General features: G+C 40.4%; 1 protein-coding gene across 3 annotated transcripts in view; it reads left to right on the forward strand.

Moving 5' to 3' along the window:
• Positions 1-6,055: 6,055 nt before the first annotated feature.
• Positions 6,056-15,367, forward strand: part of dusp22b (dual specificity phosphatase 22b) — a 30,498-nt gene continuing 21,186 nt past the window's right edge. For 2 of the 3 annotated variants that reach the window (XM_061979806.1, XM_061979805.1), the window contains exons 1-5: positions 6,056-6,178; positions 6,398-6,431; positions 6,488-6,570; positions 6,804-6,853; positions 8,266-8,340. In XM_061979806.1, the coding sequence (XP_061835790.1) occupies positions 6,158-6,178; positions 6,398-6,431; positions 6,488-6,570; positions 6,804-6,853; positions 8,266-8,340 (263 nt within the window). In that variant the 5' untranslated portion in view covers positions 6,056-6,157. Of the gene's footprint in view, positions 6,179-6,397; positions 6,432-6,468; positions 6,571-6,803; positions 6,854-8,265; positions 8,341-15,367 lie in introns of all 3 variants that reach the window. The other variant, XM_061979807.1, reaches the window with a different exon arrangement.

Below are 15,367 nucleotides of genomic sequence, written 5' to 3' on the forward strand. Positions count from 1 at the left end.
GAGAGTATGTGTAATGAGAGGAGGGAATATAAATAGGAAGGAAGGAAGATATTATTACTAGAATGAGATTAGGACATACATATCTAAATAGTTCATTGACATTGATAGGAAACATAATACAGGACTGTGTGACTATTGTCATCAGATAGAAAGTGTAGGACATGTTTTAATACATTGTAGGAAATACAATAGAGAAAGGGAAATACAATTAAAGTACCAACGATTGTCACACACACGCACGCACACACACACACACACACACACACACACACACACACACACACACACACACACACACTAGGTGTGGCAAAAGTATTCTCTGCATTTGACCCATCACCCTTGATCACCCCTTGGGAGGTGAGGCGAGAAGTGGTGGCCACACCCGGGAAGCATTTTTGGTGATTTAACCCCCAATTCCAACTCTTGATGCTGAGAGGTAATGTGGAGGTAATGTGTCCCATTTTTATAGTCTTTGGTATGACTCTGCCAGGGTTTGGACTCACTACCTACCGATCTCAGGGCAGACACTCTAACCAATAGGCCACTGAGTAGGAGAAGATAGCCTGTCGTTTTCTTTTAACTTGGACACACACATTCTAAGACAGTCATTTAGAGGAGTTATCTTACCCCCTGAGAAGTTTAAGTAATGTTTTCCAATGTTGTAAAAATGTGTAGAATAAATATTACATTACAACATTTCTGTCAACAAAGATTTGTGTCAGCCTGCGATACAAAGTCATTTTGATAGTAGGCTATTATAGCTAATATAGACACTTGTATCATGTGTTGACTTCATTATATCACTTGTAGAAACGCTTTTTATTTTTTGCAGCGCCAGACAGATTTTCTTTTGTATTTTTGGTCCAATATGGCTCTTTGAACATTTTGGGTTGCCGACCCCTGTTATAGTGCATACCTCAGTGCGGTGTTTAGTATAAGTTTTTATTATCATTTTGTCATCTACTTTATGCATTTTGCTATCTAACATCACAAACACACCAGCAAAGAGCTTCGGTCCCATTTAAAGTCTTTAACATACTTGCCAACACTCCCGAATTTTCCGGGAGACTCCCGAAATTCAGCGCCTTTCCCGAAAACCTCCCGGGACAAATATTCTCCCGAAAATCTCCCGATTTTCAGCCGGAGCTGGAGGGGGCGTGGCCTCCAGCTACGGCTGAAAATCGGGAGATTTTCGGGAGAATATTTCCAGCTCCATGCGGACCTGAGTGAGGACAGCCTTTTTCACGACGGGAGGACAACAGGGTGACAAGAACTAAATCATCCAGACTAGAGATGAATGGTATTATTACGTTTATCTTACCTAAAAATAAATATATCTATTAATTAAAATTTAAAAAAAATAAATAAATACATTTTTACTATATTTTGCTAAAAACATCAAAATTAATTGTATTTTTCTTTGTATTTTTTCTGACTCCTTATTACATGCAGCCATAGAATTATACATTAAAATAAACATTTTGAAATAATTAATTTTAAATGATCATAATAATTCATTTAAAATGACCATATTTAATTATTAAAATAATTGCTTGTTTATCAACAACTTTAGCATTTTATTCATTACATTTTGAAGCTCTCAGAAGCCAAGTTATGTTAAATTCCTTACGATTTATTTATGCAAGTTTGAAGTATCAATTATCTAAACACAATTTTGTTTGCATATTTTCAGGATGTAGAATCGTGAATTCTAGCTGACAATATACTCCTCCCCTCTTAACCACGCCCCGACCCCAAACACGCCCCACCCCACCCCCGACCCCCCACCCCATCTCCCGAAATCGGAGGTCTCAAGGTTGGCATGTATAGTCTTTAATATAACTTAATTATTATTATTAGACATTAAACACTTATTATTGGCCTCATTTGTTTGAAAGTAGCTTTTTAAAACACACCTTGCTTAGGATTTTGACTTTTTAAAGATTGAATGAACATATTTAGATTATGTGATTGTAAACCAGTTCCCACTTGCATGTCTATCGCTGTTAATTAGTTCCAGGGCTGGCTTTAGGAACAAATGATTAATTATAAGTCAACATTTTTATAGATAGAGCATAAAAAACTTTTTACAGCCTTCTAAATACGTTTTTTTTTTTTTTTAAATTATGAGAGTTTTCTCGAACTGAAACAACACCCATATTGTCACCTTTACACTCCATCCAGCCATCCATCCATCCATTTTCTACCGCTTATTCCCTTTGGGGTCGCGGGGGGCGCTGGAGCCTATCTCAGCTACACTCCTTTAATCCAAAATAGTTCCGCTGCTTGTTGCTGAGCCAATCAGTGGCCACGATACTGAAGAGCAAGCTCTGATTGGTTAGGTCTGATCCAGTGGCCAATACTAATGTAGTACTTTTTAGTTGAGTTAGCTATTTTTATGCTCGAGAATGCTTAATTTAAGCCAAAAGTACGTACAACAAACATGAAAACATGAACAAAATGAAATAAAATCTGCGATAGAAACTTTTAAGCGCGATATGGCGAGGGACCATTGATAACGTGATAACCCATAGCACAGTAGGTGGAAAGCCCATAATATTTACATGATGTTTGTGTCTCAGTTTCATCAATAATGTGTTTTATTAGGCATTTTCGGGGGCGCTAGAAGCTCCCTAACATATTCTAAAAAAAACCTAAATTATTTGCTGTTGTATTATAATGATTATTTAAATTTTTTCATTGAATAGTGACGACAAATTTACATAAAGTAGCCAGAATGTAAGTTTTGATGATTATACAACCTGTCGTTGTTCAATGAAATATGATTATAAATAATAATGTTAAATTTATGTTCATGTAGGATTATCATCATGGGATAATAATAATCATAGTAATACATCACTGTCATAATTATTATTAGTCCATCTACTGGGGGTTAAGCCTCCACTGTCTTTCAATACTAATCACGACTCGATCTGTTTCCAACTTTTTTCAAGGTTCCTTGAACGCACCACAAGTATGTGCTTTATGAGATGCAAATGTTGTCGGTGTGTGTGAATGCATAAAACGTGAGCTTTGATGACGTCATGCTCTGTTTGCCTCTACCATACGGGAATAACCATTTTGCCTCTTTTGCAAGGGGGTGTTTGTTGTGTTACACATTCTTAATTTAATTCAAACAACCTTTTCTTGAACTTTGACATAAAAAGATAGATTTTATCCTAACGTTTCCGACGTCGTCTTTTATAACTGACGCATTTAAATGAAATAAAACAATCTTCAACTATTTATGTGGGTCAGCCTGCACCACACAATAGTTGTATGTTTGTGTTCCTACAGATTTGATTTGTCATGGGACAATGTCGCCCTCTAGCGGTTGTAGTGTGATCACCAATTATAATGTGTCAGTTACGTCATGGAATGGAAGTCCAAAGTGGGGTCAGGGACTCTTTGTGGTGGTTGTTGACCTTCAGCTTATTCTAAAATTATAATTGAACAAAATAAGACGACAACATCAAAAACAATATAAATAAAAAAGAGCAGTAATTGTACCATGAATTGATTAATGTGGACCCCGACAAGTTGAAAAACTTATTCGGGTGTTACCATTTAGTGGTCAATTGTACGAAATATGTACTGTACTGTGCAATCTACTAATACAAGTTTCAATAAATCAATCAATGTACAAAAACAAAGTCTAAATATTAAGAGAATAACGTCTTAACATTCAGACCAAAACGGTGTACTCTTACAATGATAAAGTCATAATATGAGAGAGAAAGTACTTTCACATGCATAATGTTGAAATATTATAGACATAAACATTTTTTATAATAATTTGTATTAGATACAAACAAAACTAACAATAGGGCTGCACTTTTTGGAATGTTGGTTGTGGAAAAAAGTTATATTAGTACAAAAATAGAGTCAAACTATAAATGGACTTAAAGTTGTAATATTGCAGAGGGGAAATTACAGGAAGGTATGTGTATTTTTAAAAGGTAAAAAGTAAAAATACCACCCTCAAAAAAAAGTAAAGAACAAAACTATGCTAGTAATTTGATGGTTTGTCATATACAAAGCTATTATGCAGACTGTTTTATATATACAGTACAGGCCAAAATTTTGGACACACCTTCTCATTTCAATGTGTTTTCTTTATGTTCATGACTATTTACATTGTAGATTGTCACTGAAGGAATCAAAACTATGACACCTGTGAAGTGAAAACCATTTCAGGTGACTACCTCTTGAAGCCCATGGAGAGAATGCCAAGAGTGTGCAAAGCAGTAATCAGAGCAAATGATGGCTATTTTGAAGAAACTAGACTATAAAACATGTTTTCAGTTATTTCATCTTTTTTTGTTAAGTACATAATTCCACATGTGTTCATTCCTAGTTTTGATGCCTTCAGTGACAATCTACAATGTAAATAGTCATGAACATAAAGAAAACGCATTCAATGAGAAAGTGTGTCCAAACTTTTGGCCTGTACTATATATCCTTAGGTCCCAAATCCGTTTCTCTCATGAAAGTAAAATGTGAAAATATATACTCAGTTTTGGGAATTATATATATATATATATATATATATATATATATATATATATATATATATATATATATATATATATATATATATATATATATATATATATATATATATATATATATGTATGTATGTATGTATGTATGTATGTATGTGTATATATATATATATATATATATATATATATATATACACATATATATACATTTATATACACACACACAGTATAGTACAGGAAATCATTTTAAATAATCTGTAGCTGTACATTGCTGAGAAGGGGGAACATATATGTATATATATGTACACATTACTGTATGTATATATATATATATATATATATATATATATATATATATATATATATATATATATATATATATATATATATATATATATACATATATATGTGTATATATATATATATATATATATATATATATATAAAATGTTCCCCCTTCTCAGTAATGTACAGCTACATATTGATTAAAATTATTTCCTGTACTATACTGTGTGTGTATATATATATATATATATATATATATATATATATATATATATATATATACATATATATATATATATATATATATATATATATATATATATATATATATATATATGTATATGTATATATAGTGTACAGTACAGGAAATAATTTGAAATAATCTGTAGCTGTAAATTACTGAGAAGTACAGCTACATATTATTTATAATTATTTCCTGTACTATACTACATATATATATATATATATATATATATATATATATATATATATATATATATATATATATACTGTATGTATAATCTGTTACCTCTGATAGAGATCTGCTGTGCAATATGTTTTTAATATCTCATTATGTTTTTAATTTTTTTTAAATTATTATTCTGCCCGAATGCAGCTGAGATAGGCTCCAGCGACCCCCCGCGACCCCGAAAGGGACAAGCGGTAAAAAATGGATGGATGGATGGAATATTGTTTGTTGTTTTAAGACTATTTTATGTAGGTTGTTTTAAAAGCACTGAGCTGGATTGCTGTTCAATTTCGTTGTTTCCATACAATGACAATAAATGTATTTTGATTCTGATTCTGATACAGGAAATCATTTTAAATAATCTGTAGCTGTAAATTACTGAGAAGGGGGAAAACATACCTACATACATATATATACATATACACATACATACATATATACATATACACATATATATGTATGTATGTGTATATGTACATATATAAACATATGTATGTATATATGTATATATATTTATATATGTATATATACATATGTGTATGTATGTATTTATGTATGTATGTATATGTTCCCCCTTCTCAGTAATGTACAGCTACAGATTATTTCAAATGATTTAAAAGGGTGCCAATATACAAAAAACAAAACAAACAAACAAAAAAACCCACTCAATAGCAGTAATGCGAGTAAATTGATGAGTATGAATGGTCGTGTCTAAATAATAACTAACACTACAACTCCCATGATGCACCGCGAGCAGAAGAGCTGCGTTCTTGATCGACTCGCTCACTTCACCCACTGGGCGAGTATGTAACCAAACTAGGTGGCATTTTGGGACTCAGTCCAGTGTTATATTTATTTTCCGCTAGTGAGTTTGTATTTTTTCCCCCCTGTCGACATGGGCAATGGCATCAACAAGGTACGTTTATGATTTATTAATATCGTGTTTTTTGTTAACATATAGTGAATTTTTGATGGAATACTTAACATCATAACATTCTCCACTTTAAAAAAAAAACTATATACAAATGTTGTTAAAATGGGACTAAGTATTAAGTTGTGTGCTATGTGGCAGCTGTCTGCTCAGCTGTTGAAGCCCTTCAGTGATGCCTTCAGGGTCTCTTTTCCCCTTCCATAGGTCCTGCCTGACTTATACTTGGGGAATTTCAGAGGTAAGTTTTAATCTGACAGTGTATGCTTGGTTTACAGTTTGGTTTGTTTTTGCCAGACGCGAGAGACCGAGAACAGTTAGCCAGGAACAACATCACCCACATCCTGTCCATTCATGACACTGCAGCACCCATCCTCCAGGTGAAGCCTCCATATTATTATCCATTCACATTAAAGCAGGGCCCTGCACTCTGCACACATGGCAGGAGGGAACATTCCAGTCTGTCAGGTTCTCCAGGAAGTTAATCCATCAAAGACATTAGCCCAAATGTCATTGTTTACACTCAAAATGTGTCTTGGTGCGATCACTAGAATGTCCTGTTGGATCTCTGCTAATTGCGGCAATCAGGTAACTCGTGCGCTCTGTCCCGCAGGAGATGACCTATCTCTGCATTTCAGCGGCCGACCTGCCCACGCAGAACCTGTGAGTACCGAAATTGTGCGTGGCAGAAGAAGAAAAGACAGAGAAGCAATGTGGGTGTGAGGTTGTGTTCCTTCATGCCAGCCTGGGAAATGTTATGCCTCTACAAGCTCACTTTTAACAATGCGTACAGAGGCATCGACAAAGAAGTTGCACAGTTTAGCAGGATAGTCGGAGCTATTTATATGCACCCACTTCACATAGCCATGCATGTGGTCATGCATCTATCTACACACATTGCCCTATTTCAACGTGTGCGGTACAGTCGTGGTCAAAAGTTTACATACACTTGTAAAGAACATAATTTCATGGCTGTCTTGAGTTTCCAATAATTTCTACAACTCTTATTTAATTGTGATAGAGTGATTGGAGCACATACTTGTTGGTCACAAAATACATTCATGAAGTTTGGTTCTTTTATGAATTTATTATGGGTCTACTGAAAATGTGACCACATCTGCTGGGTCAAAAGTATACATACAGCAATGTAAATATTTGGTTACATGTTCCTTGGCAAGTTTCACTACAATAAGGCGCTTATGGTAGCCATCCACAAGCTTCTGGCAAGCTTCTGGTTGAATTTTTGACCACTCCTCTTGACAAAATTGGTGCAGCTAAATTTGTTGGTTTTCTGACATAGACTTGTTTCTTCAGCATTGTCCACATGTTTAAGTCAGGACTTTGGGAAGGCCATTCTAAAACCTTAATTCTAGCCTGATTTAGCCATTTCTTTACCACTTTTGAAGTGTGTTTGAGGTCATTGTCCTGTTGGAACACCCAACTGCGCCCAAGACCCAACCTCTGGGCTGATGATTTTAGGTTGTCCTGAAGAATTTGGAGGTAATCTTCTTTTTTCATTGTCCCATTTACTGTCTGTAAAGCACCCGTTCCATTGGCAGCAAAACAGACCCAGAGCATAATACTACCACCACCATGCTTAACGGTAGGCCTGGTGTTCCTGGGATTAAAGGCCTCGCCTTTTCTCCTCCAAACATATTGCTGGGTATTGTGGCCAAACAGCTCAATTTTTGTTTCATCTGACCACAGAACCTTCCTCCAGAAAGTCTTATCTTTGTCCATGTGATGTCAGCTGAAACAAAAATTGAGCTGCTTGGCCACAATACCCAGTAATATGTTTGGAGGAGAAAAGGTGAGGCCTTTAATCCTAGGAACACCAAGTATGTGCTCCAATCACTCTATCACAAAAAAATAAGAGTTGTAGAAATTATTGGAAACTCAAGACAGCCATGACATTATGTTCTTTACAAGTGTATGTAAACATATGACCACGACCGTATGACTCCGCTATGAACACACCCTTCTTCCCAGTTTGAAAAATCAGGTGCAAAGCATCCACGAGAACCACCACGATATGCAATAGTACAGTAAACATTTTTTGTTGTTGTTCTCCACAGGACTCAGCATTTTAAACAAAGTATCACGTTTATGCACGAGTCCCGGATGAAAGGAGAAGGCTGCCTGGTTCACTGGTAACACACACACTTGTTGTTGTTGTTGTTGTTATACGACATGTCCTCCATCACTGTGTTCAAATATAAATGTACACCACACTTCATTTCGTGCATAGGACTCTGCATGTGCCAGTGATGCAGAGTATAAACTAAAAAATGCTGGGTTATTTTGATAACCCAATTTATGAGTTGCGAGTGTTGGGTTAAATTTTGGAGTTATTTTTATGAAGAGCAATCCGTTTTTTGGGTTATAAGGGTATTGTTTTAACTAAATTTCTGGGTTTTCAAAGTTATGAACCATTTTTGGGTTGTTTTTCAATGAGTAACGCATGTTTGGGTAGAAGGCTTTTTTTAAATTAAAAAGTAACTTTTTTCTTGAAGGGAATTTTATTTGGGATTAATCTCATTAACATTATTTGCAATCACACATCTTATGTACATGAACATATATGAGCATGCTGTATAGGACTACTATGACCTTACACGGCAATTCTTGTAAAAAAAGTCACTCATATCTTGCTTTTGAGTATATTTTAATGGAATAAAAATTATTTTGATCAGTAGTTGGGAAGGAGTAGGACAAACCAGCAGTAACATTTATAATTCTTAACCAACTATTGGGTCAAGGAGCACTAAATTGCACAACCCAATAGTTGGGTTAGGAATAACCAACATGGAGTTAGCATAACTCAACTTTTGGGTTAAATAATTCAGCGCAAAAGTTGGGTTGAAAAAATTAACCCAAAATGTTGAGTTAAAATAACTCAAATAAGGGGCTCGTCCTTTTTTGAACCAGCAGTTGGGTTAAAATTGGGTTATTTTTTAACCCAGTATTTTTCGGTGAGTAGGGTTGTCCCGATACCAATATTTTAGTACCGGTACCAATATATATTTAGATAATTTTGTAAATAAAGGCCACCACAAAAAATGGCATTATTGGCTTTATTTTAACAAAAAAAATCGTAGAGTACATTAAACATATTTTTCTTATTGCAATGTTGTCCTTAAATAAAATAGTGAACATACAAGACAACTTGTCTTAGTAAGTAAGCAATCTAAGGCTCCTAATTAGTCTGCTGACGTATGCAGTAACATATTGTGAAGTGAAGTGAATTATATTTATATAGGGCTTTTCTCCAGTGACTCAAAACGCTTTACATAGTGAAACCCAATATCTAAGTTACATTTAAACCATTGTGTCATTTATCATTCTATTATTTTCTCAAAATTATTAAAGAGAAGCTGTAAAAAATGATTATTAATCTACTTGTTCATTTAAAGTTAAAAGTTAAAGTTAAAGTACCAATGATTGTCACACACACACTAGGTGTGGCGAAATTATTCTCTGCATTTGACCCATCACCCTTGATCACCCCCTGGGAGGTGAGGGGAGCAGTGGGCAGCAGCGGTGGCTGCGCCCGGGAATCATTTTTGGTGATTTAACCCCCAATTCCAACCCTTGATGCTGAGTGCCAAGCAGGGAGGTAATGGGTCCCATTTTTATAGTCTTTGGTATGACTCGGCCGGGATTTGAACTCACAACCTACCGATCTCAGGGCGGACACTCTAACCACAAGGCCACCGAGTAGGTATTTACTGTTAATATCTGGTTATTTTCTGTTTTAACATGTTCTATCTACACTTCTGTTAAAATGTAGTAATCACTTATTATTCTGTTGTTAGATACTTTACATTAGTTTTGGAGGATACCACATATTTGGGTATGAATCCGATACCAAGTAGTTACAGGATCATACATTGGTCATATTCAAAGTCCTCATGTGTCCAGGGACGTATTTCCTGAGTTTATAAACATATGATGAATTAGAAAAAAAAGAAAAAAGATTTTGTGACGATAAAAAATATTGATGTAATAATAGTAGTATCGACTAAATACGCTGTTATACTTGGTATCATTACAGTGGATGTCAGGTGTAGATCCACCCATGGCGTTTGTTTACATTCAGGCACGCTAGCTTTTGTTAGCGGTGACGCCGGTGAGCTATTGTATCCTCCTACGGTGTGTAGTGAAGCATGTTTACCTATACCTCGTCCTGCAGGGATAATACTTGTAAGAAACTTACTTTACTTGTCGCCATGGAGGCGAGGATTAGTCATTTAGAAGTAGCTAAAACACTGCGGATGGACGTCAGCTGCTAACTAGCTAGCCATGTCTTAAAGCCCCTCTTCCTGAGGGCGTTTCAGTGTTATAACTTCACCTTTATCGTTAGTTTTTAAGTCAAAATGCGTCCGTTCTCCCTTTTCTGTCTACACACTGTGTCTGCTTGTAAGTACTCTGTGACTGTACGCTGCCGAACATGCTCCTCTACTCGTAAAACTAGCTATGTCACGACAGCGTCTATATTGACGTTGTTTGATTTATGACACCAAAATACTTCCACAGTTTGGGAATAAATAGATATGATCAGAATACTATCAATCTCAGGGAGATTCCCGAGCCATTTTAAAAGATAATGCAATATCAACCACAGATCCCTTCCTCATCAACAACAATGCTAATCAAGCAGAGTTTGTAAAAGCTAAGAACGATTACTCTGGGGAAAAATATGTTTTTGACACTAGCATCTGCAGCATTACTAAGTGCTAAATATACAACTAACCATGTGGTAGCTATTTTGTGTTATTTATATTTCTGTAGTCCTGCATATATTATTAAGTTAAATACATTATTTATTTGTTGCTTGATGAATGCTTGGGCCTATTACGCTACTGCGCTTTGGTGTTGGCCATTGTGGTGGAGTTTGATGAATACTTGGGCCTTCTGTGCTACTGCACCTTAATTTCTCTCATTATGGTTGTGGTAGCCATGTTTGTGTTATTTATATTTCTCAAGTACTGCATATATTATTAAGTTAAATTATTTATTTTTTGAATTGCCATGAAAATATGTTTTGACATACTGCAAGTTAATTCATTGAATTATAAAGCGTCATTTACAGCACCTCCTCTCTGAGCTGCCACCTTAACGTGGTAGAGGAGTTTGCGTGTCCCAATGATCCTAGGAGCTATGTTGTCCGGGGGCTTCCATGCCCCCTGGTAGGGTCTCCCAAGACAAACAGGTCCTAGGTGAGGGATCAGACAAAGAGCAGCTCGAAGACTTCTATGGAAATGCAAGAACCGAGACTCAGATTTCCCTCGCCCGGACGCGGGTCACCGGGGCCCCCCTCCGGAGCCAGGCCCGGAGTTGGGGCACGATGGCGAGCGCCTGGTGGCCGGGCCTGTCCCCATGGGGCCCGGCCGGGCACAGCCCGAAGAGGCAACGTGGGTCCCCCCTCCAATGGGCTCACCACCCATAGCAGGGGCCATAGAGGTCGGGTGCAATGTGAGCTGGGCGGTAGCCGAAGGCAGGGCACTTGGCGGTCTGATCCTCGGCTACAGAAGCTAGCTCTTGGGACGTGGAACGTCACCTCGCTGGGGGGGAAGGAGCCTGAGCTAGTGCGCGAGGTAGAGAAGTTCCGGTTGGATATAGTCGGACTCACCTCGACGCACAGCAAGGGCTCTGGAACCAGTTCTCTCGAGAGGGGCTGGACTCTCTTCCACTCTGGCGTTGCCAGCAGTGAGAGGCGACGGGCTGGGGTGGCAATTCTTGTTGCCCCCCGGCTCAGAGCCTGCATGTTGGAGTTCAACCCGGTGGACGAGAGGGTAGCTTCCCTCCGCCTTCGGGTGGGGGGACGGGTCCTGACTGTTGTTTGTGCTTACGCGCCAAACAGCAGCTCAGAGTACCCACCCTTTTTGGATTCACTCGAGGGAGTACTTGAGAGTGCTCCCCCGGGTGATTCCCTCGTTCTACTGGGGGACTTCAACGCTCATATTGGCAACGACAGTGAAACCTGGAGAGGCGTGATTGGGAAGAATGGCCGCCCGGATCTGAACCCAAGTGGTGTTTTGTTATTGGACTTTTGTGCCCGTCACGGATTGTCCATAACGAACACCATGTTCAAGCATAAGGGTGTCCATATGTGCACTTGGCACCAGGACACCCTAGGCCGCAGTTCTATGATCGACTTTGTAGTTGTGTCATCGGATTTGCGGCCTCATGTTTTGGACACTCGGGTGAAGAGAGGGGCGGAGCTTTCTACCGATCACCACCTGGTGGTGAGTTGGCTGCGATGGTGGGGGAGGATGCCGGACAGACCTGGCAGGCCCAAACGCATTGTGAGGGTTTGCTGGGAACGTCTGGCAGAGTCTCCTGTCAGAGAGAGTTTCAATTCCCACCTCCGGAAGAACTTTGAACATGTCACGAGGGAGGTGCTGGACATTGAGTCCGAGTGGACCATGTTCCGCACCTCTATTGTCGAGGCGGCTGATTGGAGCTGTGGCCGCAAGGTAGTTGGTGCCTGTCGTGGCGGTAATCCTAGAACCCGTTGGTGGACACCGGCGGTGAGGGATGCCGTCAAGCTGAAGAAGGAGTCCTATCGGGTTCTTTTGGCTCATGGGACTCCTGAGGCAGCGGACAGGTACCGACAGGCCAAGCGGTGTGCGGCTTCAGCGGTCGCGGAGGCAAAAACTCGGACATGGGAGGAGTTCGGGGAAGCCATGGAAAACGACTTCCGGACGGCTTCGAAGCGATTCTGGACCACCATCCACCGCCTCAGGAAGGGGAAGCAGTGCAGTGCCAACACCGTGTATGGTGCGGATGGTGTTCTGCTGACCTCGACTGCGGAAGTTGTGGATCGGTGGAGGGAATACTTCGAAGACCTCCTCAATCCCACCAACACGTCTTCCTATGAGGAAGCAGTGCCTGAGGAATCTGTGGTGGGCTCTCCTATTTCTGGGGCTGAGGTTGCTGAGGTAGTTAAAAAGCTCCTCGGTGGCAAGGCCCCGGGGGTGGATGAGATCCGCCCGGAGTTCCTTAAGGCTCTGGATGCTGTAGGGCTGTCTTGGTTGACAAGACTCTGCAGCATCGCATTGACATCGGGGGCAGTACCTCTGGATTGGCAGACCGGGGTGGTGGTTCCTCTCTTTAAAAAGGGGAACCGGAGGGTGTGTTCTAACTATCGTGGGATCACACTCCTCAGCCTTCCCGGTAAGGTCTATTCAGGTGTACTGGAGAGGAGGCTACGCCGGATAGTCGAACCTCGGATTCAGGAGGAACAGTGTGGTTTTCGTCCTGGTCGTGGAACTGTGGACCAACTCTATACTCTCGGCAGGGTCCTTGAGGGTGCATGGGAGTTTGCCCAACCAGTCTACATGTGCTTTGTGGACTTGGAGAAGGCATTCGACCGTGTCCCTCGGGAAGTCCTGTGGGGAGTGCTCAGAGAGTATGGGGTTTCGGACTGTCTGATTGTGGCGGTCCGCTCCCTGTATGATCAGTGTCAGAGCTTGGTTCGCATTGCCGGCAGTAAGTCGGACACGTTTCCGGTGAGGGTTGGACTCCGCCAAGGCTGCCCTTTGTCACCGATTCTGTTCATAACTTTTATGGACAGAATTTCTAGGCGCAGTCAAGGCGTTGAGGGGATCCGGTTTGGTGGCTGCAGGATTAGGTCTCTGCTTTTTGCAGATGATTTGGTCCTGATGGCTTCATCTGGCCAGGATCTTCAGCTCTCACTGGATCGGTTCGCAGCTGAGTGTGAAGCGACTGGGATGAGAATCAGCACCTCCAAGTCCGAGTCCATGGTTCTCGCCCGGAAAAGGGTGGAGTGCCATCTCCGGGTTGGGGAGGAGATCTTGCCCCAAGTGGAGGAGTTCAAGTACCTCGGAGTCTTGTTCACGAGTGAGGGAAGAGTGGATCGTGAGATCGACAGGCGGATCGGTGCGGCGTCTTCAGTAATGCGGACGCTGTATCGATCCGTTGTGGTGAAGAAGGAGCTGAGCCGGAAGGCAAAGCTCTCAATTTACCGGTCGATCTACGTTCCCATCCTCACCTATGGTCATGAGCTTTGGGTTATGACCGAAAGGACAAGATCACGGGTACAAGCGGCCGAAATGAGTTTCCTCCGCCGGGTGGCGGGGCTCTCCCTTAGAGATAGGGTGAGAAGCTCTGCCATCCGGGGGGAGCTCAAAGTAAAGCCGCTGCTCCTCCGCATCGAGAGGAGCCAGATGAGGTGGTTCGGGCATCTGGTCAGGATGCCACCCGAGCGCCTCCCTAAGGAGGTGTTTAGGGCATGTCCGACCGGTAGGAGGCCACGAGGAAGACCCAGGACACGTTGGGAATACTATGTCTCCCGGCTGGCCTGGGAACGCCTCGGGATCCCCCGGGAGGAGCTGGACGAAGTGGCTGGGGAGAGGGAAGTCTGGGCTTCCCTGCTTAGGCTGCTGCCCCCGCGACCCGACCTCGGATAAGCGGAAGAAGATGGATGGATGGCATTTACAGCACCTGTGACGATAGCATATAGGGGCGCACAGGTGAAATTGATTGGACAAAAATTGTCGGGTTGAGAGACTGGCGGTGAAAACAGTTTTTGACCACTTCTAATGCAACACCTGAGCCTTAATTTTTTGTTTATAGCTTTGTATGCAGCTAAACTAGTTTTCGTTCACTTTGGATGTGCATGGAATGAACACCTTTTTTGCAAATAAAGCTATTTTTGAAAAACTTAAGTTGGAGTCGGAAGTGCGTTTCAAAGTACACCACCTGTCCTGGCTCAGCCCACGGCCTTTGGTTTAAAACCTGGGAAATCTTGGAAAGACTGATACAAACCATAATTAAACATGATAAAACAAACACTTACTGTACAATTTTCCATGATGCCGACCGACGAGCCACTCACACAATCCCGTTGATTAAGATTCAATCGCAATCCTTAAAAAGGGTTAAAAAAAGTAGCCGAAACGAGGTCTTTTTCACCATCTCGGGGGATGTCAAAGTCGACCAGCCTTTCGTTCCATGGCCACATTTGTCTACTATCTGGTGAGAGATGCGTTACTATAATCTAGAATTGACTTTTAGCAAGTTTGAGACGAAGCAGAAGCAGCCGTCAACAATAGCAGCGTAAGCTAGCATTAGCTCACGACTATCAATGCTCCGCTAAAACAGGCTGTCTGCATTGGCGATTATAATAACAATATCACTCATATTTGGTTA

This window comes from Nerophis lumbriciformis, linkage group LG19 (genome assembly GCF_033978685.3).
Source record: "Nerophis lumbriciformis linkage group LG19, RoL_Nlum_v2.1, whole genome shotgun sequence".
In the NCBI taxonomy this organism is placed as follows: Eukaryota; Metazoa; Chordata; class Actinopteri; order Syngnathiformes; family Syngnathidae; genus Nerophis; species Nerophis lumbriciformis.